The 28,000-nt window shown below is 53.0% G+C and overlaps 1 protein-coding gene across 1 annotated transcript; it reads left to right on the top strand.

The window, feature by feature from the left end:
- On the top strand, window positions 1–27,989 carry ATP5PO (ATP synthase peripheral stalk subunit OSCP). Its single transcript, XM_076064547.1, has 8 exons — window positions 1–153; window positions 7,476–7,523; window positions 10,436–10,546; window positions 14,742–14,871; window positions 21,486–21,618; window positions 22,479–22,504; window positions 24,328–24,434; window positions 27,240–27,989. Exons 1-8 carry the CDS (start codon window positions 127–129, stop codon window positions 27,351–27,353), a joined length of 696 nt encoding a protein of 231 aa, XP_075920662.1. The 5' UTR covers window positions 1–126; the 3' UTR covers window positions 27,354–27,989.
- Window positions 27,990–28,000: the final 11 nt, after the last annotated feature.

Below are 28,000 nucleotides of genomic sequence, written 5' to 3'. Positions count from 1 at the left end.
CACCCCCACCTACCGCACCATCCGATCAATTGACGTCACTCGCGCGCCAATCGACACCGGCGGCTAATTGACGTCACTTCCGCCGTCCCCCCCCGCCCACCTTCACTCTGACCGCTCAACGTAACGATGGCCGCTTCTCCTCTCCGCCTCGCGGTGAGTTCCACCTCCACCACCCTCCACCACCCTCCACCAACACACAGAGGTGGTGGTGGTGGTGGGGGGAGGGTTAGTGGGGGGTAAGGGAGACAAAGGCGGCTGAGGCTGAGCGTGAGGGAGAGAGGTGAGACCTCGATTTGACATTGGAGGCCTCCATTGACATTGAATTTATTTAGGCCCCCACAGGGTTCAGTGTTTAGTCAATGGTGTAGGGGGCTCATAGAGCCACACTAAGACACCCACAGGGTTCAGTGTTAGTCACTGGTGTAGGGGGCTCATAGAGCCACACTAAGACACCCACAGGGTTCAGTGTTAGTCACTGGTGTAGGGGGCTCATAGAGACACCCACAGGGTTCAGTGTTTAGTCAATGGTGTAGGGGGCTCATAGAGCCACACTAAGACACCCACAGGGTTCAGTGTTAGTCACTGGTGTAGGGGGCTCATAGAGCCACCCACAGGGTTCAGTGTTTAGTCAATGGTGTAGGGGGCTCATAGAGCCACCCACAGGGTTCAGTGTTTAGTCACTGGTGTAGGGGGCTCATAGAGCCACCCACAGGGTTCAGTGTTTAGTCAATGGTGGGGGGCTCATAGAGACACCCACAGGGTTCAGTGTTTAGTCAATGGTGGGGGGCTCATAGAGACACCCACAGGGTTCAGTGTTAGTCACTGGTGTAGGGGGCTCATAGAGACACCCACAGGGTTCAGTGTTTAGTCACTGGTGTAGGGGGCTCATAGAGACACCCACAGGGTTCAGTGTTAGTCACTGGTGTAGGGGGCTCATAGAGACACCCACAGGGTTCAGTGTTTAGTCACTGGTGTAGGGGGCTCATAGAGACACCCACAGGGTTCAGTGTTTAGTCAATGGTGTAGGGGGCTCATAGAGCCACACTAAGACACCCACAGGGTTCAGTGTTAGTCACTGGTGTAGGGGGCTCATAGAGCCACACTAAGACACCCACAGGGTTCAGTGTTGGTCACTGGTGTAGGGGGCTCATAGAGCCACCCACAGGGTTCAGTGTTAGTCACTGGTGTAGGGGGCTCATAGAGCCACCCACAGGGTTCAGTGTTAGTCACTGGTGTAGGGGGCTCATAGAGCCACCCACAGGGTTCAGTGTTAGTCACTGGTGTAGGGGGCTCATAGAGCCACCCACAGGGTTCAGTGTTAGTCACTGGTGTAGGGGGCTCATAGAGACACCCACAGGGTTCAGTGTTAGTCACTGGTGTAGGGGGCTCATAGAGCCACCCACAGGGTTCAGTGTTAGTCACTGGTGTAGGGGGCTCATAGAGACACCCACAGGGTTCAGTGTTAGCCACTGGTGTAGGGGGCTCATAGAGACACCCACAGGGTTCAGTGTTTAGTCAATGGTGTAGGGGGCTCATAGAGACACCCACAGGGTTCAGTGTTTAGTCACTGGTGTAGGGGGCTCATAGAGCCACACTAAGACACCCACAGGGTTCAGTGTTTAGTCACTGGTGTAGGGGGCTCATAGAGACACCCACAGGGTTCAGTGTTAGTCACTGGTGTAGGGGGCTCATAGAGCCACCCACAGGGTTCAGTGTTTAGTCAATGGTGGGGGGCTCATAGAGACACCCACAGGGTTCAGTGTTTAGTCACTGGTGTAGGGGGCTCATAGAGCCACCCACAGGGTTCAGTGTTAGTCACTGGTGTAGGGGGCTCATAGAGCCACACTAAGACACCCACAGGGTTCAGTGTTAGTCACTGGTGTAGGGGGCTCATAGAGCCACACTAAGACACCCACAGGGTTCAGTGTTAGTCACTGGTGTAGGGGGCTCATAGAGCCACACTAAGACACCCACAGGGTTCAGTGTTAGTCACTGGTTTAGGGGGCTCATAGAGCCACACTAAGACACCCACAGGGTTCAGTGTTAGTCACTGGTGTAGGGGGCTCATAGAGCCACCCACAGGGTTCAGTGTTAGTCACTGGTGTAGGGGGCTCATAGAGCCACCCACAGGGTTCAGTGTTAGTCACTGGTGTAGGGGGCTCATAGAGCCACCCACAGGGTTCAGTGTTTAGTCAATGGTGGGGGGCTCATAGAGACACCCACAGGGTTCAGTGTTTAGTCACTGGTGTAGGGGGCTCATAGAGCCACCCACAGGGTTCAGTGTTAGTCACTGGTGTAGGGGGCTCATAGAGCCACACTAAGACACCCACAGGGTTCAGTGTTAGTCACTGGTGTAGGGGGCTCATAGAGCCACACTAAGACACCCACAGGGTTCAGTGTTAGTCACTGGTGTAGGGGGCTCATAGAGCCACACTAAGACACCCACAGGGTTCAGTGTTAGCCACTGGTGTAGGGGGCTCATAGAGCCACACTAAGACACCCACAGGGTTCAGTGTTAGTCACTGGTGTAGGGGGCTCATAGAGCCACACTAAGACACCCACAGGGTTCAGTGTTTAGTCACTGGTGTAGGGGGCTCATAGAGCCACACTAAGACACCCACAGGGTTCAGTGTTAGTCACTGTGGGGGGCTCATTGAGCCACACTAAGACACCCACAGGGTTCAGTGTTAGTCACTGGTGTAGGGGGCTCATTGAGCCACACTAAGACACCCACAGGGTTCAGTGTTAGTCACTGGTGTAGGGGGCTCATAGAGCCACACTAAGACACCAACAGGGTTCAGTGTTAGTCACTGGTATAGGGGGCTCATAGAGCCACACTAAGACACCCACAGGGTTCAGTGTTAGTCACTGGTGTAGGGGGCTCATTGAGCCACACTAAGACACCCACAGGGTTCAGTGTTAGTCACCGGTGTAGGGGGCTCATAGAGCCACACTAAGACACCCACAGGGTTCAGCGTTAGTCACTGGTGTAGGGGGCTCATAGAGCCACACTAAGACACCCACAGGGTTCAGTGTTAGTCACTGGTGTAGGGGGCTCATTGAGCCACACTAAGACACCCACAGGGTTCAGTGTTAGCCACTGGTGTAGGGGGCTCATAGAGCCACACTAAGACACCCACAGGGTTCAGTGTTAGTCACTGGTGGGGGGCTCATAGAGCCACACTAAGACACCCACAGGGTTCAGTGTTAGTCACTGGTGTAGGGGGGCTCATTGAGCCACACTAAGACACCCACAGGGTTCAGTGTTAGTCACTGGTGTAGGGGGCTCATAGAGCCACACTAAGACACCCACAGGGTTCAGTGTTAGTCACTGGTGTAGGGGGCTCATAGAGCCACACTAAGACACCCACAGGGTTCAGTGTTAGTCACTGGTGTAGGGGGCTCATAGAGCCACACTAAGACACCCACAGGGTTCAGTGTTAGCCACTGGTGTAGGGGGCTCATAGAGCCACACTAAGACACCCACAGGGTTCAGTGTTAGTCACTGGTGTAGGGGGCTCATTGAGCCACACTAAGACACCCACAGGGTTCAGTGTTTAGTCACTGGTGTAGGGGGCTCATAGAGCCACACTAAGACACCCACAGGGTTCAGTGTTAGCCACTGGTGTAGGGGGCTCATTGAGCCACACTAAGACACCCACAGGGTTCAGTGTTAGTCACTGGTGTAGGGGGCTCATTGAGCCACACTAAGACACCCACAGGGTTCAGTGTTAGTCACTCGTGGGGGGCTCATAAGACACCCACAGGGTTCAGTGTTAGTCACTGGTATAGGGGGCTCATAGAGCCACACTAAGACACCCACAGGGTTCAGTGTTAGTCACTGGTGTAGGGGGCTCATAGAGCCACACTAAGACACCCACAGGGTTCAGTGTTAGTCACTGGTGTAGGGGGGCTCATAGAGCCACACTAAGACACCCACAGGGTTCAGTGTTAGTCACTGGTGTAGGGGGCTCATAGAGCCACACTAAGACACCCACAGGGTTCAGTGTTTAGTCAATGGTGTAGGGGGCTCATTGAGCCACACTAAGACACCCACAGGGTTCAGTGTTAGTCACTGGTGTAGGGGGCTCATTGAGCCACACTAAGACACCCACAGGGTTCAGTGTTAGTCACTGTGGGGGGCTCATAGAGACACCCACAGGGTTCAGTGTTAGTCACTGGTGTAGGGGGCTCATAGAGCCACACTAAGACACCCACAGGGTTCAGTGTTAGTCACTGGTGTAGGGGGCTCATAGAGCCACACTAAGACACCCACAGGGTTCAGTGTTAGTCACTGGTGTAGGGGGCTCATAGAGCCACACTAAGACACCCACAGGGTTCAGTGTTAGTCATTGGTGTAGGGGGCTCATAGAGCCACACTAAGACACCAACAGGGTTCAGTGTTAGTCACTGGTATAGGGGGCTCATAGAGCCACACTAAGACACCCACAGGGTTCAGTGTTAGTCACTGGTGTAGGGGGCTCATAGAGCCACACTAAGACACCCACCGGGTTCAGTGTTAGTCACCGGTGTAGGGGGCTCATAGAGCCACACTAAGACACCCACAGGGTTCAGTGTTAGTCACTGGTGTAGGGGGCTCATAGAGCCACACTAAGACACCCACAGGGTTCAGTGTTAGTCACTGGTGTAGGGGGCTCATAGAGCCACACTAAGACACCCACAGGGTTCAGTGTTTAGTCACTGGTGTAGGGGGCTCATAGAGCCACACTAAGACACCCACAGGGTTCAGTGTTAGTCACTGGTGTAGGGGGCTCATAGAGCCACACTAAGACACCCACCGGGTTCAGTGTTAGTCACTGGTGTAGGGGGCTCATTGAGCCACACTAAGACACCCACAGGGTTCAGTGTTAGCCGCTGGTGTAGGGGGCTCATAGAGCCACACTAAGACACCCACAGGGTTCAGTGTTAGTCACCGGTGTAGGGGGCTCATAGAGCCACACTAAGACACCCACAGGGTTCAGTGTTAGTCACTGGTGTAGGGGGCTCATTGAGCCACACTAAGACACCCACAGGGTTCAGTGTTAGTCACTGGTGTAGGGGGCTCATAGAGCCACACTAAGACACCCACAGGGTTCAGTGTTAGTCACCGGTGTAGGGGGCTCATAGAGCCACACTAAGACACCCACAGGGTTCAGTGTTAGTCACTGGTGTAGGGGGCTCATAGAGCCACACTAAGACACCCACAGGGTTCAGTGTTAGTCACTGGTGGGGGGCTCATAGAGCCACACTAAGACACCCACAGGGTTCAGTGTTAGTCACTGGTGTAGGGGGCTCATAGAGCCACACTAAGACACCCACAGGATTCAGTGTTAGTCACTGGTGTAGGGGGCTCATTGAGCCACACTAAGACACCCACAGGGTTCAGTGTTAGCCACTGGTGTAGGGGGCTCATAGAGCCACACTAAGACACCCACAGGGTTCAGTGTTAGTCGCTGGTGTAGGGGGCTCATTGAGCCACACTAAGACACCCACAGGGTTCAGTGTTAGTCACTGGTGTAGGGGGCTCATAGAGCCACACTAAGACACCCACAGGGTTCAGTGTTAGCCACTGGTGTAGGGGGCTCATTGAGCCACACTAAGACACCCACAGGGTTCAGTGTTAGTCACTGGTGTAGGGGGCTCATAGAGCCACACTAAGACACCCACAGGGTTCAGTGTTTAGTCACTGGTGTAGGGGGCTCATAGAGCCACACTAAGACACCCACAGGGTTCAGTGTTAGTCACTGGTGTAGGGGGCTCATAGAGCCACACTAGGACACCCACAGGGTTCAGTGTTAGTCATTGTGGGGGGCTCATAGAGCCACACTAAGACACCCACAGGGTTCAGTGTTAGTCACTGGTGTAGGGGGCTCATAGAGCCACACTAAGACACCCACAGGGTTCAGTGTTAGTCACTGTGGGGGGCTCATAGAGCCACACTAAGACACCCACAGGGTTCAGTGTTAGTCACTGGTGTAGGGGGCTCATAGAGCCACACTAAGACACCCACAGGGTTCAGTGTTAGTCACTGTGGGGGGCTCATAGAGCCACACTAAGACACCCACAGGGTTCAGTGTTAGCCACTGGTGTAGGGGGCTCATAGAGCCACACTAAGACACCCACAGGGTTCAGTGTTAGTCACTGGTGTAGGGGGCTCATAGAGCCACACTAAGACACCCAACAGGGTTCAGTGTTAGTCACTGGTGGGGGGGGCTCATAGAGCCACACTAAGACACCCACAGGGTTCAGTGTTAGCCACTGGTGTAGGGGGCTCATTGAGCCACACTAAGACACCCACAGGGTTCAGTGTTAGTCACTGTAGGGGGCTCATTGAGCCACCCACAGGGTTCAGTGTTAGTCACTGTAGGGGGCTCATAGAGACACCCACAGGGTTCAGTGTTAGCCACTGGTGTAGGGGGCTCATAGAGCCACACTAAGACACCCACAGGGTTCAGTGTTTGTCACTGGTGTAGGGGGCTCATAGAGCCACACTAAGACACCCACAGGGTTCAGTGTTAGCCACTGGTGGGGGGCTCATAGAGCCACCCACAGGGTTCAGTGTTAGTCACTGTGGGGGGCTCATAAGACACCCACAGGGTTCAGTGTTAGTCACTGGTGTAGGGGGCTCATAGAGCCACACTAAGACACCCACAGGGTTCAGTGTTAGTCACTGGTGTAGGGGGCTCATTGAGCCACACTAAGACACCCACAGGGTTCAGTGTTAGTCACTTGTGTAGGGGGCTCATAGAGCCACACTAAGACACCCACAGGGTTCAGTGTTAGTCACTGGTGTAGGGGGCTCATTGAGCCACACTAAGACACCCACAGGGTTCAGTGTTAGTCACTGGTGTAGGGGGCTCATAGAGCCACACTAAGACACCCACAGGGTTCAGTGTTAGCCACTGGTGTAGGGGGCTCATTGAGCCACACTAAGACACCCACAGGGTTCAGTGTTAGTCACTGGTGTAGGGGGCTCATTGAGCCACACTAAGACACCCACAGGGTTCAGTGTTAGTCACTGGTGTAGGGGGCTCATTGAGCCACACTAAGACACCCACAGGGTTCAGTGTTAGTCACTGGTGTAGGGGGCTCATAGAGCCACACTAAGACACCCACAGGGTTCAGTGTTAGTCACTGGTGTAGGGGGCTCATAGAGCCACACTAAGACACCCACAGGGTTCAGTGTTAGTCACTGGTGTAGGGGGCTCATAGAGCCACACTAAGACACCCACAGGGTTCAGTGTTAGTCACTGGTGTAGGGGGCTCATTGAGCCACACTAAGACACCCACAGGGTTCAGTGTTAGCCACTGGTGTAGGGGGCTCATAAGACACCCACAGGGTTCAGTGTTAGTCACTGGTGTAGGGGGCTCATTGAGCCACACTAAGACACCCACAGGGTTCAGTGTTAGTCACTGGTGTAGGGGGCTCATTGAGCCACACTAAGACACTAATTTGCTGTTTCTGTGTCTCGCAGGTTCGGCAATTTTCCAGCTCCAGCGTGCGGGCTGGACAGCTGGTGAAGGTGATGATGGTCACGTGATCATCATCACCACCACCGCCATCATCACCACGATCACCACTATCACCATCATCACCACCATCACAATCATCACCACCACCACTATCATAGTCATCACCATCACCACCACCTTCACCATCATCACCACCACCGCCACAATCACCACCATCATCACCTTCACCATCATCACCACCACCATCACCACCATCACAATCATCACCACCACTATCACAATCATCATCATCACCACCATCACCACTATCACCATCATCACCACCATCACAATCATCACCACCACCATCACAGTCATCACCATCACCACCACCTTCACCATCATCACCATCATCACCGCCACCGCCACAATCACCACCATCATCACCTTCACCATCATCACCACCACCATCACCACCACTGCCACCACCACCGCCACCATCACCACCATCATCATCACCACCATCTTCACCATCGCCAACATCGCCATCATCACCACCACTATCACAATCGTCATCACCACCACCATCGTCATCATCACCACCACCACTATCACAGTCATCACCATCACCACCACCTTCACCATCATCACCATCATCACCGCCACCACCACCGCCACCATCACCACCATCATCATCACCACCACCACCACCACCATCACCACCACCACCATCACCACTATCACAATCGTCACCACCACTATCACAATCATCATCACCACCATCATCACCACCACCATCATCACCACTATCACCACTATCACCACCATCACAATCATCACCACCATCTTCACCATCGCCAACATCACCACCATCTCCATCGCCACTATCACAATCATCATCACCATCACAGTCACCACCACAATCATCACCACCATCACCACTATCAAATCATCGCAATCACCACCACAATCACCACCACAATCATCGCCACCATTATCATCATCTGTGTGTCTGTTTCAGTGTGTGTGTTAGTGTGTGTCTGTCAGTGTGTGTGTGTAGTGTGTCTGTGTGTGTTTGTGTGTGTCAGTGTGTGTGTGTAGTGTGTCTGTGTGTTTGTGTGTGTGTGTGTAGGGTGTCTGTGTGTGTTAGTGTGTGTGTGTGTAGTGTGTCTGTGTGTGTTTGTGTGTGTCAGTGTGTGTGTGTGTAGTGTGTCAGTGTGTGTCTGTGTGTGTTTGTGTGTGTCAGTGTGTGTCTGTGTGTGTCTGTGTGTCTCAGCGTGTGTGTGTTAGTGTGTGTGTCGGTGTGTGTGTGTGTCTGTGTGTGTGTGTCTGTGTGTGCGTGTCAGTGTGTGTGTGGATCAATGTGTGTGTGTCAGTGTGTGTCAGTGTGTGTGTCAGTGTGTGTGTGTGTGTCAGTGTGTGTGTGTCAGTGTGTGTGTCAGTGTGTGTGTCTGTGTGTGTGTCACTGTTTGTGTATGTCACAGTGTGTGTGTGTCAGTGCGTGTGTGTGTCAGTGTGTGTGTGTGTCAGTGTGTGTGTGTCTGTGTGTGTGTCTGTGTGTGTGTGTGTCAGTGTGTGTCAGTGTCTGTGTGTGTGTGTGTGTGTCAGTGTGTGTGTGTCTGTGTGTGTGTGAGTGTGTGAGTGACTGAGTGTGTGAGTGAGTCTCTGAGTGAGTCTCTGAGTGAGTGAGTGTGTGAGTGAGTCTCTAAGTGAGTGTGTGTGCGTGTGTGTGTGTGTCTGTGTGTGTCTGTGTGTGTCTGTGTGTGTCTGTGTGCGTGTGTGTGCGTGTGTGTGTGTGTCTGTGTGTGTCTGTGTGTGTGTGTGTGTGCGTGTGTGTGTGTCTGTGTGTCTGTGTGTGTGTGTGTGTCTGTGTGTGTGTGTGTGTCAGTGTTTGTGTGTCAGTGTGTGTGTGTGTGTGTCGGTGTGTGTGTCTGTGTGAGTGTGTGAGTGACTGAGTGTGTGAGTGAGTCTCTGAGTGAGTCTCTGAGTGAGTGAGTGTGTGAGTGAGTCTCTAAGTGAGTGAGTCTCTAAGTGAGTGTGTGTGCGTGTGTGTGTGTCTGTGTCTGTGTGTGTGTGTGAGTGTCTGTGTGTGTGTGCGTGTGTGTGTGTGTGCGTGTGTGTGCGTGCGTGTGTGTGTGTGTGTCTGTGTGTGTGTGTGTGTGTGTCTGTGTGTGTGTGTGTGCGTGTGTGTGTGTGTCTGTGTGTGTCTGTGTGTGTGTGTGTCTGTGTGTGTGTGTGTGTCGGTGTGTGTGTCTGTGTGAGTGTGTGAGTGACTGAGTGTGTGAGTGAGTCTCTGAGTGAGTGAGTGTGTGAGTGAGTCTCTAAGTGAGTGTGTGTGCGTGTGTGTGTGTGCGTGTGTGTGTGTCTGTTTGTGTCTGTGTGTGTCTGTGTGTGTCTGTGTGTGTCTGTGTGTGTGTGTGCGTGTGTGTGCGTGTGTGTGTGTCAGTGTTTGTGTGTCAGTGTGTGTGTGTGTCGGTGTGTGTGTGTGTGAGTGTGTGAGTGACTGAGTGTGTGAGTGAGTCTCTGAGTGAGTGAGTGTGTGAGTGAGTCTCTAAGTGAGTGTGTGTGCGTGTGTGTGTGTCTGTGTGTGTCTGTGTGTGTCTGTGTCTGTGTGTGTGTGTGTGTGCGTGTGTGTGTGTGCGTGTGTGTGTGTCTGTTTGTGTCTGTGTGTGTCTGTGTGTGTCTGTGTGTGTCTGTGTGTGTCTGTGTGTGTGTGTGTCTGTGTGTGTGTGTCAGTGTTTGTGTGTCAGTGTGTGTGTGTGTCGGTGTGTGTGTGTGTGAGTGTGTGAGTGACTGAGTGTGTGAGTGAGTCTCTGAGTGAGTGAGTGTGTGAGTGAGTCTCTAAGTGAGTGTGTGTGCGTGTGTGTGTGTCTGTGTGTGTCTGTGTGTGTCTGTGTCTGTGTGTGTGTGTGTGTGTCTGTGTGTGTGTGTCTGTGTGTCACTGTCTGTGTGTGTGTGTGTCACTGTCTGTGTGTGTGTGTAGGCCCCGGTGCAGCTGTTTGGGTTGGAAGGTCGCTATGCGACGGCCCTCTACTCAGCAGCCAGCAAGCAGAAACAGCTGGAGACTGTGGAGAAGGAGCTCGTCACTGTAGGGGTGAGTCACTCACTCGCTCACTCACTCACTTAGAGACTCACTCAGAGACTCACTCACACACTCACTCGCTCACACACTCAGTCACTCACACACTCACTCACACACTCGCTCACACACTCACTTAGAGACTCACTCACACACTCACTCAGAGACTCACTCACACACTCACTCACACACTCACTCACTCAGAGACTCACTCACTCGCTCACTCACTCACTTAGAGACTCACTCACACACTCGCTCACTCAGAGACTCACAGACTCACTCACACACTCACTCACTCACACATTCACTTAGAGACTCACTCACTCACACACTCACAGACTCGCTCACACACTCACAGACTCACTCACACACTCACTCACTCAGAGACTCACTCAGAGACTCACTCACACACTCACTCACTCACACACTCACTCACTCAGAGACTCACTCAGAGACTCACTCACTTAGAGACTCACTCACACACTCACTCAGAGGCTCACTCACTCACACACTCACTCACACACTCAGAGATTCACTCAGAGCCTCACTCACACTCACTCACTCATACACTCGCTCACACACTCAGTCACTCACACACTCACACACTCACTCACACACTCGCTCACACACTCACTTAGAGACTCACTCACACACTCACTCACTCAGAGACTCACTCAAACACTCACTCACTCACTCAGAGACTCACTCAGAGACTCAGAGACTCACTCACACACTCACTCACTCACACACTCAGAGATTCACTCAGAGACTCACTCACTCAGAGACTCACTCAGAGGCTCACTCACACACTCACTCAGAGATTCACTCAGAGACTCACTCACTCAGAGACTCACTCACTCACGCACTCACTCACAGACTCACTCACACACTCGCTCACACACTCAGTCACTCACACACTCACTCACTCACACACTCAGAGATTCACTCAGAGACTCACTCACACACTCGCTCACACACTCACTCAGAGACTCACTCACACACTCACTCACACACAGACTCACTCACTCACACACAGACTCACTCACAGACTCACTCACTCAGAGACTCACTCACACACTCACTCACACACTCAGAGATTCACTCAGAGACTCACACACTCACTCAGAGACTCACTCACACACTCAGAGATTCACTCACACACTCACAGACTCACTCACACACTCACTCAGAGATTCACTCAGAGACTCACTCACTCACACACTCACTCACTCACACACTCAGAGATTCACTCAGAGACTCACTCACTCACACACTCACAGACTCACAGACTCACTCACAGACTCACTCACACACTCACTCACTCACACACTCACAGACTCACAGACTCACCCACCCACTCACTCACTCACTCACCCACTCACTCACTCACTCACCCACTCACTCACTCACTCAGAGACTCACTCACTCACAGACTCACTCACTCACTCACACACTCACTCACTCAGAGATTCACTCAGAGACTCACTCACTCAGAGACTCACTCACTCAGAGGCTCACTTACTCAGAGACTCACTCAGAGACTCACTCACACACTCACTCACTCAGAGACTCACTCACTCAGAGACTCACTCAGAGACTCACAGTCTCACTCAGAGACTCATTCACACTCACTCACACACTCACTCACTCAGAGACTCACAGACTCACTCACTCACTCAGAGACTCACTCACACACTCACTCAGAGACTCACTCACTCAGAGACTCACTCAGAGACTCACAGACTCACTCAGAGACTCATTCACACACTCACTCACACACTCACTCACTCAGAGACTCACAGACTCACTCACTCACTCACACACTCACTCACACACTCACTCACTCAGAGACTCACAGACTCACTCACTCACTCAGAGACTCACTCACTCACAGACTCACTCACTCAGAGATTCACTCAGAGACTCACTCACTCAGAGACTCATTCACTCACAGACTCACTCACTCACTCACACACTCACTCACTCAGAGATTCACTCAGAGACTCACTCACTCAGATACTCGCTCAGAGACTCACAGACTCACTCAGAGACTCACTCACACACTCACTCACTCAGAGACTCACAGACTCACTCACACACTCGCTCACAGACTCACTCAGAGACTCACTCACAGACTCACTCACTCAGAGACTCACTCAGAGACTCACTCACACACTCACTCACTCAGAGATTCACTCAGAGACTCACTCACTCAGAGACTCACTCACTCAGAGGCTCACTTACTCAGAGACTCACTCAGAGACTCACTCACACACTCACTCACTCAGAGATTCACTCAGAGACTCACTCACTCAGAGGCTCACTTACTCAGAGACTCACTCAGAGACTCACTCACACACTCACTCACTCAGAGACTCACTCACACACTCACTCACTCAGAGACTCACTCACTCAGAGACTCACTCAGAGACTCACAGACTCACTCACAGACTCACTCACTCTCTACCCCCTCTCTACCCCCTCTCTACCCCCTCTATACCCCCTCCCTACCCCCTCTCTACCCCCTCTCTACCCCCTCTCTACCCCCTCTCTACCCCCTCTCTACCCCCCTCTCTACCCCCCTCTCTACCCCCCTCTCTACCCCCTCTCTACCCCCTCCCTACCCCCTCTCTACCCCCTCACTACCCCCCTCACTACCCCCCTCTCTACCCCCTCTCTACCCCCTCTCTACCCCCTCTCTACCCCCTCTCTACCCCCCTCACTACCCCCTCTCTACCCCCCTCTCTACCCCCCTCTCTACCCCTTCTCTACCCCCTCTCTACCCCCTCCCTACCCCCTCTCTACCCCCTCACTACCCCCCTCTCTACCCCCTCTCTACCCCCTTTCTACCCCCCTCTCTACCCCCGTCTCTACCCCCTCTACCCCCCTCTCTACCCCCGTCTCTACCCCCCTCTCTACCCCCCTCTCTACCCCCTCTCTACCCCCCTCTTTACCCCCTCTCTACCCCCTCTCTACCCCCTCTCTACTCCCCTCACTACCCCCTCTCTACCCCCCCTACCCCCTCTCTACCCCCTCCCTACCCCCTCTCTACCCCCTCCCTACCCCCTCTCTACCCCTCTCTACCCCCGTCTCTACCCCCGTCTCTACCCCCTCTCTACCCCCTCTCTACCCCGTCTCTACCCCCGTCTCTACCCCCGTCTCTACCCCCCTCTCTACCCCCCTCTCTACCCCCTCTCTACCCCCTCTCTACCCCCCTCACTACCCCCCTCTCTACCCCCTCTCTACCCCTCTCTACCCCCCTCTCTATCCCCTCCCTACCCCCCTCTCTACCCCCCTCTCTACCCCCTCTCTACCCCCTCTCTACCCCCTCTCTACCCCCTCTCTACCCCCTCTCTACCCCCTCTCTACCCCCTCTCTACCCCCTCTCTACCCCCTCTCTTCCCCCTCTCTACCCCCTCTCTACCCCCTCTCTACCCCCCTCTCTACCCCCTCTATACCCCCTCTCTACCCCCTCTCTACCCCCTCTCTACCCCCTCTCTACCCCCTCTCTACCCCCTCTCTACCCCCCTCTCTACCCCCTCTCTACCCCCTCTCTACCCCCCTCTCTACCCCCTCTCTACCCCCTCTCTACCCCCTCTCTACCCCCTCTCTACCCCCCTCTCTACCCCCTCTCTACCCCCTCTCTACCCCCTCACTACCCCCCTCTCTACCCCCTCTCTACCCCCTCTCTACCCCCTCTCTACCCCCTCTCTACCCCCTCACTACCCCCCTCTCTACCCCCTCTCTACCCCCCTCTCTACCCCCTCTCTACCCCCTCTCTACCCCCCCTCTCTACCCCCCTCTCTACCCCCCTCTCTACCCCCTCTCTACCCCCTCACTACCCCCTCACTACCCCCCTCTCTACCCCCTCTCTACCCCCTCTCTACCCCCTTACTACCCCCCTCTCTACCCCCTCTCTCTACCCCCTCTCTACCCCCTCTCTACCCCCTCACTACCCCCTCTCTACCCCCTCTCTACCCCCCTCTCTACCCCCTCTCTACCCCCTCTCTACCCCCTCTCTACCCCCTCTCTACCCCCCTCTCTACCCCCCTCTCTACCCCCTCACTACCCCCTCTCTACCCCCTCTCTACCCCCTCTCTGCTTCCTCACTACCCCCCTCTCTACCCCTCTCTACCCCCTCTCTACCCCCTCTCTACCCCCTCACTACCCCCTCCCTACCCCCTCTCTACCCCCTCTCTACCCCCTGTAGACATTGCTCAAAGATCCCCAGTTGTCCTCAATCGTCACCAATCCTCATGTGAAACGTGCAGCCAAGCAAAAGACGGTGAGCGGGGCCCTTCAGCGTGCCGGAGTGTCCAAGCTGACCACCAACTTCGTCAGTAAGTCACTCAGTCAGTCAGTCACCCAGTCAGTCACTCAGTCAGTCACTCAGTCAGTCACTCACCCAGTCAGTCACTCAGTCAGTCAGTCGGTGGGTGAGTCACTCGCAGGTTGAGCGGGGCCCTTCAGCGTGCCGGAGTGTCCAAGCTGACCACCAACTTCGTCAGTAAGTCACTCAGTCAGTCACTCACCCAGTCAGTCACTCAGTCAGTCACTCAGTCAGTCACTCGGTGGGTGAGTCACTCGCAGGGTGAGCGGGGCCCTTCAGCGTGCCGGAGTGTCCAAGCTGACCACCAACTTCGTCAGTAAGTCACTCACCCAGTCAGTCACCCAGTCAGTCACTCAGTCAGTCACCCAGTCAGTCACCTAGTCAGTCAGTCACTCAGTCACTCAGTCAGTCAGTCAGTCGGTGGGTGAGTCACTCGCAGGGTGAGCGGGGCCCTTAAGCGTGCCGGAGTGTCCAAGCTGACCACCAACTTCGTCAGTCAGTCACTCAGTCAGTCACTCAGTCAGTCACTCAGTCACCCAGTCACTCAGTCAGTCAGTCACTCAGTCAGTCACCCAGTCAGTCACTCAGTCAGTCACTCAGTCAGTTACTCAGTCACTCACTCAGTCACTCACTCAGTCAGTCAGTCACTCAGTCAGTCACCCAGTCAGTCACTCGGTGGGTGAGTCACTCGCAGGGTGAGCGGGGCCCTTCAGCGTGCCGGAGTGTCCAAGCTGACCACCAACTTCGTCAGTAAGTCACTCAGTCACTCAGTCAGTCACTCAGTCAGTCACTCACCCAGTCAGTCACCCAGTCAGTCACCCAGTCAGTCACTCACTCAGTCACTCACCCAGTCAGTCACTCGGTGGGTGAATCACTCGCAGGTTGAGCGGGGCCCTTCAGCGTGCCGGAGTGTCCAAGCTGACCACCAACTTCGTCAGTAAGTCACTCACCCAGTCAGTCACTCAGTCAGTTACTCAGTCAGTCACTCAGTCAGTCAGTCACTCAGTCAGTCACTCAGTCAGTCGGTCAGTCACTCAGTCAGTCAGTCACTCGGTGGGTGAGTCACTCGCAGGGTGAGCGGGGCCCTTCAGCGTGCCGGAGTGTCCAAGCTGACCACCAACTTCGTCAGTCAGTCACTCACTCAGTCAGTCACTCAGTCAGTTACTCAGTCAGTCACCCAGTCACTCAGTCAGTCAGTCACTCAGTCACTCACTCACCCAGTCAGTCACTCAGTCAGTTACTCAGTCAGTCACCCAGTCAGTCACTCAGTCAGTCACTCAGTCACTCACTCACCCAGTCAGTCACTCAGTCAGTTACTCAGTCAGTCACCCAGTCAGTCACTCAGTCAGTCGGTGGGTGAGTCACTTGCAGGGTGAGCGGGGCCCTTCAGCGTGCCGGAGTGTCCAAGCTGACCACCAACTTCGTCAGTAAGTCACTCAGTCCAGTCACTCAGTCACTCAGTCAGTCACTCAGTCACTCAGTCAGTCACTCAGTCAGTCAGTCACTCAGTCAGTCACCTAGTCACTCACCTAGTCAGTCACCTAGTCAGTCACCTAGTCAGTCACTTACCTAGTCAGTCATCTAGTCAGTCACCTAGTCACTCACCTAGTCACTCACCTAGTCACTCACCTAGTCAGTCACCTAGTCAGTCACCTAGTCAGTCACTCACCTAGTCAGTCACCTAGTCAGTCACCTAGTCACTCACCTAGTCACTCACCTAGTCACTCACCTTGTCAGTCACCTTGTCAGTCACTCACCTAGTCAGTCACTCACCTAGTCAGTCACCTAGCCACTCACGTAGTCAGTCACCTAGTCAGTCACCTTGTCAGTCACTCACCTAGTCAATCACCTAGTCACCTAGTCACTCACCTAGTCACTCACCTAGTCACTCACCTAGTCAGTCACCTAGTCAGTCACCTAGTCAGTCACCTAGTCACCTAGTCAGTCACTCTGTGAGTGACTCACAGGTTGAGCGGTGCACTCCCTCACTTACTCCTCGTGTCTCTCTGTCTCACTGTGTCTCTCTGTGTCTCACTGTGTCTCTCTGTGTTTCTCTGTCTCACTGTGTCTCTCTGTGTGTCTCACTGTGTCTCTCTGTCTCACTGTGTCTCTCTGTGTGTCTCACTGTGTCTCACTGTGTCTCTCTGTCTCACTGTGTCTCTGTCTCACTGTGTCTCTCTGTCTCACTGTGTCTCTCTGTGTTTCTCTGTCTCACTGTGTCTCTCTGTGTGTCTCACTGTGTCTCTCTGTCTCACTGTGTCTCTCTGTGTTTCTCTGTCTCACTGTGTCTCTCTGTGTGTCTCACTGTGTCTCTCTGTCTCACTGTGTCTCTCTGTGTGTCTCACTGTGTCTCACTGTGTCTCTCTGTCTCACTGTGTCTCTGTCTCACTGTGTCTCTCTGTCTCACTGTGTCTCTCTGTGTTTCTCTGTCTCACTGTGTCTCTCTGTGTGTCTCACTGTGTCTCTCTGTCTCACTGTGTCTCACTGTGTCTCTCTGTCTCACTGTGTCTCTCTGTGTGTCTCACTGTGTCTCTCTGTCTCACTGTGTCTCTGTGTGTGTCTCACTGTGTCTCTCTGTCTCACTGTGTCTCTCTGTGTGTCTCACTGTGTCTCTCTGTCTCACTGTGTCTCTCTGTGTGTCTCACTGTGTCTCTCTGTCTCACTGTGTCTCTCTGTGTGTCTCACTGTGTCTCTCTGTCTCACTGTGTCTCTCTGTGTGTCTCACTGTGTCTCTCTGTCTCACTGTGTCTCTCTGTGTGTCTCACTGTGTCTCTGTCTCACTGTCTCACTGTGTCTCTCTGTGTGTCTCACTGTGTCTCTCTGTGTCTCTCTGTCTCACTGTGTCTCTCTGTGTCTCTCTGTCTCACTGTTTCTCTCTGTGTGTCTCACTGTGTCTCTCTGTCTCACTGTGTCTCACTGTGTCTCTCTGTCTCACTGTGTCTCTCTGTGTGTCTCACTGTGTCTCTCTGTCTCACTGTGTCTCTCTGTGTGTCTCACTGTGTCTCTCTGTCTCACTGTGTCTCTCTGTGTGTCTCACTGTGTCTCTCTGTCTCACTGTGTCTCTGGTCTCACCGTGTCCTCTCTGTCTCACTGTGTCTCTCTGTGTGTCTCACTGTGTCTCTGTCTCACTGTGTCTCTGTCTCACTGTCTCTATGTGTGTCTCACTGTGTCTCTGTCTCACTGTCTCACTGTGTGTCTGTGTCTCTCTGTGTGTCTCACTGTGTCTCTCTGTCTCATTGTGTCTCTCTGTGTGTCTCACTGTGTCTCTCTGTCTCACTGTGTCTCTCTGTGTGTCTCACTGTGTCTCTCTGTCTCACTGTGTCTCTCTGTGTCTCACTGTGTCTCTGTCTCACTGTCTCACTGTGTCTCTCTGTGTGTCTCACTGTGTCTCTCTGTGTCTCTCTGTCTCACTGTGTCTCTCTGTGTCTCTCTGTCTCACTGTGTCTCTCTGTGTGTCTCACTGTGTCTCTCTGTCTCACTGTGTCTCACTGTGTCTCTCTGTCTCACTGTGTCTCTCTGTGTGTCTCACTGTGTCTCTCTGTCTCACTGTGTCTCTGTGTGTGTCTCACTGTGTCTCTCTGTCTCACTGTGTCTCTCTGTGTGTCTCACTGTGTCTCTCTGTCTCACTGTGTCTCTGTGTCTCACTGTGTCTCTCTGTCTCACTGTGTCTCTCTGTGTGTCTCACTGTGTCTCTGTCTCACTGTGTCTCTGTCTCACTGTCTCTCTGTGTGTCTCACTGTGTCTCTCTGTCTCACTGTGTCTCTCTGTGTGTCTCACTGTGTCTCTCTGTCTCACTGTGTCTCTGTCTCTCTGTGTCTCACTGTGTCTCTCTGTCTCACTGTGTCTCTCTGTGTGTCTCACTGTGTCTCTGTCTCACTGTGTCTCTGTCTCACTGTCTCTCTGTGTGTCTCACTGTGTCTCTGTCTCACTGTCTCACTGTGTGTCTGTGTCTCTCTGTGTGTCTCACTGTGTCTCTCTGTCTCATTGTGTCTCTCTGTGTGTCTCACTGTGTCTCTGTGTCTCACTGTCTCACTGTCTCATTGCGCCACTGTGTCTCTGTCTCACTGTCTCACTGTGTCTCTCTGTCTCACTGTGTCTCTCTGTGTGTCTCACTGTGTCTCTCTGTCTCACTGTGTCTCTGTCTCTCTGTGTCTCACTGTGTCTCTCTGTCTCACTGTGTCTCTCTGTGTGTCTCACTGTGTCTCTGTCTCACTGTGTCTCTGTCTCACTGTCTCTCTGTGTGTCTCACTGTGTCTCTGTCTCACTGTCTCACTGTGTGTCTGTGTCTCTCTGTGTGTCTCACTGTGTCTCTCTGTCTCATTGTGTCTCTCTGTGTGTCTCACTGTGTCTCTCTGTCTCACTGTGTCTCTCTGTGTGTCTCACTGTGTCTCTCTGTCTCACTGTGTCTCTCTGTGTGTCTCACTGTGTCTCTCTGTCTCACTGTGTCTCTCTGTGTGTCTCACTGTGTCTCTGTCTCACTGTCTCACTGTGTCTCTCTGTGTGTCTCACTGTGTCTCTCTGTCTCACTGTGTCTCTCTGTGTGTCTCACTGTGTCTCTGTCTCACTGTCTCACTGTGTCTCTCTGTGTGTCTCACTGTGTCTCTGTCTCACTGTCTCACTGTGTCTCTCTGTGTGTCTCACTGTGTCTCTCTGTGTCTCTCTGTCTCACTGTGTCTCTCTGTGTCTCTCTGTGTCTCTCTGTGTGTCTCACTGTGTCTCTCTGTCTCACTGTGTCTCACTGTGTCTCTCTGTCTCACTGTGTCTCTCTGTGTGTCTCACTGTGTCTCTCTGTCTCACTGTGTCTCTCTGTGTGTCTCACTGTGTCTCTCTGTCTCACTGTGTCTCTCTGTGTGTCTCACTGTGTCTCTCTGTCTCACTGTGTCTCTCTGTGTGTCTCACTGTGTCTCTCTGTCTCACTGTGTCTCTGTCTCTCTGTGTCTCACTGTGTCTCTCTGTCTCACTGTGTCTCTCTGTGTGTCTCACTGTGTCTCTGTCTCACTGTGTCTCTGTCTCACTGTCTCTCTGTGTGTCTCACTGTGTCTCTGTCTCTCTGTGTCTCACTGTGTCTCTCTGTCTCACTGTGTCTCTCTGTGTGTCTCACTGTGTCTCTGTCTCACTGTGTCTCTGTCTCACTGTCTCTCTGTGTGTCTCACTGTGTCTCTGTCTCACTGTCTCACTGTGTGTCTGTGTCTCTCTGTGTGTCTCACTGTGTCTCTCTGTCTCATTGTGTCTCTCTGTGTGTCTCACTGTGTCTCTCTGTCTCACTGTGTCTCTCTGTGTGTCTCACTGTGTCTCTCTGTCTCACTGTGTCTCTCTGTGTGTCTCACTGTGTCTCTCTGTCTCACTGTGTCTCTCTGTGTGTCTCACTGTGTCTCTGTCTCACTGTGTCTCTCTGTGTGTCTCACTGTGTCTCTCTGTGTCTCTCTGTCTCACTGTGTCTCTCTGTGTCTCTCTGTCTCACTGTGTCTCTCTGTGTGTCTCACTGTGTCTCTCTGTCTCACTGTGTCTCACTGTGTCTCTCTGTCTCACTGTGTCTCTCTGTGTGTCTCACTGTGTCTCTCTGTCTCACTGTGTCTCTCTGTGTGTCTCACTGTGTCTCTCTGTCTCACTGTGTCTCTCTGTGTGTCTCACTGTGTCTCTCTGTCTCACTGTGTCTCTCTGTGTGTCTCACTGTGTCTCTCTGTCTCACTGTGTCTCTGTCTCTCTGTGTCTCACTGTGTCTCTCTGTCTCACTGTGTCTCTCTGTGTGTCTCACTGTGTCTCTGTCTCACTGTGTCTCTGTCTCACTGTCTCTCTGTGTGTCTCACTGTGTCTCTGTCTCACTGTCTCACTGTGTGTCTGTGTCTCTCTGTGTGTCTCACTGTGTCTCTGTGTCTCACTGTCTCACTGTCTCATTGTGCCACTGTGTCTCTGTCTCACTGTCTCACTGTGTCTCTCTGTCTCACTGTGTCTCTCTGTCACTGTGTCTCACTGTGTCTCTCTGTCTCACTGTGTCTCTGTCTCTCTCTGTCTCACTGTGTCTCTCTGTGTGTCTCACTGTGTCTCTCTGTCTCACTGTGTCTCTGTCTCTCTGTGTCTCACTGTGTCTCTCTGTCTCTCTGTGTGTCTCTGTGTCTCTCTGTCTCACTGTGTCTCACTGTGTGTCTCTCTGTGTGTCTCACTGTGTCTCTGTCTCACTGTCTCACTGTGTCTCTGTCTCACTGTCTCACTGTGTCACTGTGTCTCACTGTGTGTCTCACTGTGTCTCTCTGTGTCTCTCTGTGTGTCTCACTGTGTCTCTGTCTCACTGTGTCTCTCTGTGTGTCTCACTGTGTCTCTCTGTCTCAATGTGTCTCTCTGTGTGTCTCACTGTGTCTCTCTGTCTCACTGTGTCTCACTGTCTCTCTGTCTCACTGTGTGTCTCTCTGTGTGTCTCACTGTGTCTCTCTGTCTCACTGTGTCTCTCTGTCTCACTGTGTCTCTCTGTGTCTCTCTGTGTCTCACTGTGTCTCTGTCTCACTGTCTCACTGTGTCTCTCTGTCTCACTGTGTCTCTTTGTCTGTCTCTCTGTGTCTGTGTCTCTCTGTATCTCTGTGTCTCTCTCTGTGTGTCTCTGTGTCTCTGTCTCCGTGTCTCCACGTGTAGATCTGCTGGCTGAGAATGGCCGACTGTCCAAGACCCGTGGGGTCTTGGACGCGTTTGGGCAGCTGATGAGCGCTCACCGTGGTGAAGTGTCCTGCACCATCACTACGGCACAGGTACACACACCACCTACCTAGTTACCTAGTTACCTAGCTAACTAGTTACCTAACTAGCTACCTACCTAGCTAGCTAGTTACCTAGCTAGCTACCTACCTAGCTAGTTACCTACCTAGCTACCTACCTAGCTAGCTACCTATCTACCTAGCTACCTACCTACCTAGCTACCTACCTAGCTAACTACCTACCTAGTTACCTACCTAACTACCTACCTACTTACCTACCTACCTAGCTACATACCTAGCTACCTACCTAGCTACCTAGCTAGCTAGCTAGGTAGCTAGCTACCTAGCTACCTACCTACCTAGCTACCTACCTACCTAGCTACCTAGCTAGCTAGCTACCTACCTACCTAGCTACCTAGCTAACTACCTACCTAGCTAGTTAGTTAGCTAGCTAGGTAGCGTGGTGAAGTGGCCTGCACCATCACTACGGCACAGGTACACACACCACCTAGCTAGCTACTTACCTAGCTAACTACCTACCTAGTTACCTACCTAACTACCTACCTACCTAGCTACCTAGCTAGCTAACTACCTACCTAGTTACCTAGCTAACTAGCTAACTACCTAGCTACCTACCTAGCTAGCTAGTTACCTACCTACCTAGCTACCTACCTAGATAGTTACTTACCTACCTAGCTAGTTACCTACCTAGCTAGTTACCTAGCTAGCTAGTTACCTACCTAGCTACCTACCTAGCTAGCTAGTTACCTACCTAGCTAGCTAGTTACCTACCTAGCTAGCTACCTAGTTACCTACCTAGCTAGCTACCTAGTTACCTAGCTAGCTAGCTACCTAGTTACCTACCTAGCTAGCTACCTAGTTACCTAGCTAGCTAGCTACCACGCTACCTACCTAGCTAGGTAGCGTGGTGAAGTGGCCTGCACCATCACTACGGCACAGGTACACACACCACCTAGCTAGCTACTTACCTAGCTAACTACCTACCTAGTTACCTACCTAACTACCTACCTACCTAGCTACCTAGCTAGCTAACTACCTACCTAGTTACCTAGCTAACTAGCTAACTACCTAGCTACCTACCTAGCTAGCTAGTTACCTACCTACCTAGCTACCTACCTAGATAGTTACTTACCTACCTAGCTAGTTACCTACCTAGCTAGTTACCTAGCTAGCTAGTTACCTACCTAGCTACCTACCTAGCTAGCTAGTTACCTACCTAGCTAGCTAGTTACCTACCTAGCTAGCTACCTAGTTACCTACCTAGCTAGCTACCTAGTTACCTAGCTAGCTAGCTACCTAGTTACCTACCTAGCTAGCTACCTAGTTACCTAGCTAGCTAGCTACCTAGCTTCACCTAGCTAGCTAGCTAGGTGAAGTGGCCTGCACCATCACTACGGCACAGGTACACACACCACCTACCTAGCTACTTACCTAGTTACCTAGCTAGCTAGCTAACTACCTAGCTAGTTAGCTAGCTAGCTACCTAGCTACCTAGCTAGCTAGGTAGCTAGCTAGGTAGCTACCTAGCTAGCTAGGTAGCTACCTAGCTAGCTAGGTAGCTACCTAGCTACCTAGCTAGCTAGCTACCTACCTAGCTACCTACCTAGGTAGTTACTTACCTACCTAGCTAACTACCTAGCTAGCTACCTAGCTAGCTAGGTAGCTAGCTAGTTAGCTAGCTAGGTAGCTAGCTAGCTAACTACCTAGCTAGCTAGGTAGCTACCTAGCTACCTAGCTAGCTAGCTACCTAGGTAGTTACCTAGCTAACTACCTACCTAGTTACCTAACTACCTAGCTAGCTAGGTAGTTAGGTAACCTAGCTACCTACTAGCTAGCTAGGTAGCTAGCTAGGTAGCTACTTAGCTAGGTAGCGTGGTGAAGTGGCCTGCACCACACCTAGCTAGCTAGCTAGCTACCTAGCTACCTACCTACCTAGCTACCTAGCTAGCTACCTAGCTAGCTACCTAACTACCTACCTAGCTAGCTACCTAGCTAGCTACCTACCTACCTAGCTAGCTACCTAGCTAGCTACCTAACTACCTACCTAGCTAGCTAGGTAGGTAGCTACCTACCTAGCTAGCTACCTAACTAGCTAGTTACCTACCTACCTAACTACCTAGCTAACTACCTACCTAGCTAGTTAGTTAGCTAGGTAGGTAGCGTGGTGAAGTGGCCTGCACCATCACTACGGCACAGGTACACACACGACCTAACTAGTTACCTAGTTACCTACCTAGTTACCTAGCTAACTACCTACCTACCTAGCTACCTACCTAGCTAGCTACCTACCTAGCTAGCTACCTAGCTAGCTAGCTACCTAGCTAGCTAGCTACCTACCTAGCTACCTACCTAGCTAGCTACCTACCTAGCTAGCTACCTAGCTAGCTACCTAGCTAACTAGGTAGCTAGCTAGCTAGGTAGCTAGGTAGCTACCTACCTAGCTACCTACCTAGCTAGCTACCTAGCTACCTACCTAGCTAGCTAGGTAGGTAGCTAGCTACCTAGCTAGCTACCTAGCTAGCTAGGTAACTACCTAGCTAGCTAGGTAGCTACCTAGCTAGGTAGCTACCTAGCTAGCTACCTACCTACCTAGCTAGGTAGGTAGCTACCTACCTACCTAGCTACCTACCTACCTACCCAGCTACCTACCTACCTAGCTACCTAGCTAGCTAGGTAGCTAGCTATCTCTCTATTTCTCAGCTGATGATCCTCACCTGTGACCTCCCCGTGACCTCCCCGTGACCTCCCCGTGACCTCCCCGTGACCTCCCCGTGACCCCACAGGCCTGGATGCGGCTACGCTAGCGGAGCTGAAGACCGTCCTGACTGGTTTCCTGAAACAGGGGGAGGTCCTGAAACTTCAGACAAAGGTACCACCACTGTTACCGCTACAACCACTACCACCATTACCACCACAAGGGACTACACCTACAACCACCACCACCACTACCACCACCACCACCACTACCATCACTACAACCACCACCACCACTACAACCACCACCACCACTACCACCACCACTACAACCACCACTACAACCACCACCACCACTACAACCACCACCACCACTACCACCACCTACAACCACCACTACAACCACCACCACCACTACAACCACCACTACCACCACCACTACCACCACCACCACCACTACCACCACCACTACAACCACCACTACAACCACCACCACCACTACAACCACCACCACCACTACCACCACCACTACAACCACCACCACCACTACAACCACCACTACCACCACCACTACCACCACCACCACCACTACCACCACCACTACAACCACCACTACAACCACCACCACCACTACAACCACCACTACCACCACCACTACCATCACTACAACCACCACCACCACTACAACCACCACCACCACTACCACCACCACTACAACCACCACTACAACCACCACCACCACTACAACCACCACCACCACTACCACCACCACTACAACCACCACTACAACCACCACCACCACTACAACCACCACTACCACCACCACTACCACCACCACCACCACTACCACCACCACTACAACCACCACTACAACCACCACCACCACTACAACCACCACTACCACCACCACTAGCACCACCACTACTACCACCACTACCACCACTACTACAACCACCACCACCACTACCACCACCACCACTACAACCACCACTACAACCACCACTACAACCACCACCACTACCACCACCACTACCACCACCACTACAACCACCACCACTACAACCACCACTACCACTACAACCACCACTACCACTACAACCACCACCACTACCACCACCACTACAACCACCACTACAACCACCACTACTACAACCACCACTACCACCACTACTACCACCACTACCACCACCACTACCACCACCACTACCACCACTACAACCACCACCACTACCACCACCACCACTACAACCACCACTACCACCACTACTACAACCACCACCACTACCACCACCACTACCACCACCACTACAACCACCACTACCACCACTACTACCACCACTACCACCACCACTACCACCACCACCACTACAACCACCACTACAACCACCACCACTACCACCACTACTACAACCACCACTAACACCACTACTACCACCACTACCACCACCACTACCACCACCACTACCACCACTACAACCACCACTACAACCACCACTACCACCACTACTACAACCACCACCACTACCACCACCACTACCACCACCACTACAACCACCACCACTACCACCACTACTACCACCACCACTACAACCACCACCACCACTGCAACCACCACTACTACCACTACAACCACCACTACCACTACAACCACCACAGTCACCACCACTACAACCATCACCACTACCACCACTACTACAACCACCACCACTACCACCACTACTACAACCACCACCACTACACCACTACAACCACCTCCACTACCACCACTACAACCACCACTACAACCATCATCACCATCATTACCACAACCAGAACGACCATCATTATAATTATATCTCTCTCTCCCCGTGTCTCTCTCTCCCCGTGTCTCTCTCTCCCCGTGTCTCTCTCTCCCCGTGTCTCTCTCTCCCCGTGTCTCTCTCTCCCCGTGTCTCTCTCTCCCCGTGTCTCTCTCTCCCCGTGTCTCTCTCTCTCCCCGTTTCTCTCTCTCCCCGTGTCTCTCTCTCTCCCCGTGTCTCTCTCTCCCCGTGTCTCTCTTCCCGTGTCTCTCTCCCCTGTCTCTCTCCCCGTGTCTCTCTCTCCCCGTGTCTCTCTCTCCCCGTGTCTCTCTCTCTCCCCGTGTCTCTCTCTCCCCGTGTCTCTCTCCCCGTGTCTCTCTCCCCGTGTCTCTCTCCCCGTGTCTCTCTCCCCGTGTCTCTCTCTCCCCGTGTCTCTCTCTCCCCGTGTCTCTCTCTCCATGTCTCTCTCCCCGTGTCTCTCTCTCCCCGTGTCTCTCTCTCCATGTCTCTCTTCCCGTGTCTCTCTCCCCTGTCTCTCTCCCCGTGTCTCTCTCTCCGTGTCTCTCCCCGTGTCTCTCTCTCCCCGTGTCTCTCTCTCCCCGTGTCTCTCTCTCCCCGTGTCTCTCTCTCCCCGTGTCTCTCTCTCCATGTCTCTCTCCCCGTGTCTCTCTCTCCCCGTGTCTCTCTCCCCCTGTCTCTCCCCGTGTCTCTCTCCCCTGTCTCTCTCCCCATGTCTCTCTCTCCCCGTGTCTCTCTCCGTGTCTCTCTCTCCCCGTGTCTCCCTCTCTCCCCGTGTCTCTCTCTCCCCGTGTCTCTCTCTCACCGTGTCTCTCTCCCCGTGTCTCTCTCTCCCCGTGTCTCTCTCTCCCCGTGTCTCTCTCTCCCCGTGTCTCTCTCTCTCCGTATCTCTCTCCCCGTGCCTCTCTCTCCGTGTCTCTCTCTCCCCGTGTCTCTCTGTGTCTCTGTGTCCCCGTGTCTCTCCCCGTGTCTCTCTCTCTCCGTGTCTCTCTCTCTCTCCGTGTCTCTCTGTGTCTCTCTGTGTCTCTCTGTGTCTCTCCCCGTGTCTCTCTGTCTCTCTGTGTCTCTGTGTCCCCGTGTCTCTCCCCGTGTCTCTCTCTCTCTCCGTGTCTCTCTCTCTCCGTGTCTCTCTGTGTCTCTGTGTCTCTCCCCGTGTCTCTCTCTGTGTCTCTGTGTCTCTGCAGACCGACCCATCTCTGATGGGTGGCATGCTCGTGAACATTGCCGACAAGTTTGTGGATTTGTCCGTCAAGGCGAAGGTTCAGAAGCTGGCCCGCCTGCTCAGAGAGACAGCCTAGACAGACACAGAGACACACACACAGAGACTCACAGAGACACAGAGACACACACAGAGACACACACAGAGACACACACAGAGACACTCACAGAGACACACACAGAGACACTCACAGAGACACACAGGGAGACACACAGAGAGACACACAGAGACACTCACAGAGACACACACAAAGACACACACAGAGACACACAGGGAGACACACAGAGAGACACTCACAGAGACACACAGAGAGACACACACAGAGACACACAGGGAGACACACAGGGAGACACACAGAGAGACACTCAGAGAGACACTCACAGAGACACACACAGAGACACACAGGGAGACACACAGACACACGGAGACACACAGACACACGGAGACACACGGAGACACACGGAGACACACAGGGAGACACACACACACACACACTGAGACACACACACGGAGACAGAGACACGGAGACACACGGAGACACGGAGACACAGAGACTCACAGAGACACACACAGAGACACTCACAGAGACACACTCACAGAGACACACACACGGAGACACACACAGAGACACACACACGGAGACACAGGGAGACTCACAGCTGTGGCTGTGTCTGTGACTGTCACTCCCCTTGTCAATTAAAACGTCGATCCCTCACCTCAAAGTCG

Source organism: Petromyzon marinus, unplaced genomic scaffold, assembly GCF_048934315.1.
Source record: "Petromyzon marinus isolate PM22_M1 ecotype Great Lakes invasive population unplaced genomic scaffold, UKy_Petmar_22M1.pri1.0 PM_Scaffold_511, whole genome shotgun sequence".
Lineage (NCBI taxonomy): Eukaryota > Metazoa > Chordata > Hyperoartia > Petromyzontiformes > Petromyzontidae > Petromyzon > Petromyzon marinus.
Note: the sequence above shows the minus strand (reverse complement) of the source record. Positions and strands in the feature narration are given on the sequence as shown.

Coding starts and splice junctions, on each gene's coding strand:
- ATP5PO (XM_076064547.1), top strand. CDS start 127: ATGGCCGCTTCTCCTCTCCGCCTCGCG. Junction 154..7,475: donor CTTCTCCTCTCCGCCTCGCG/GTGAGTTCCACC, acceptor TGTGTCTCGCAG/GTTCGGCAATTTTCCAGCTC. Junction 22,505..24,327: donor GCACCATCACTACGGCACAG/GTACACACACCA, acceptor TGACCTCCCCGT/GACCTCCCCGTGACCCCACA.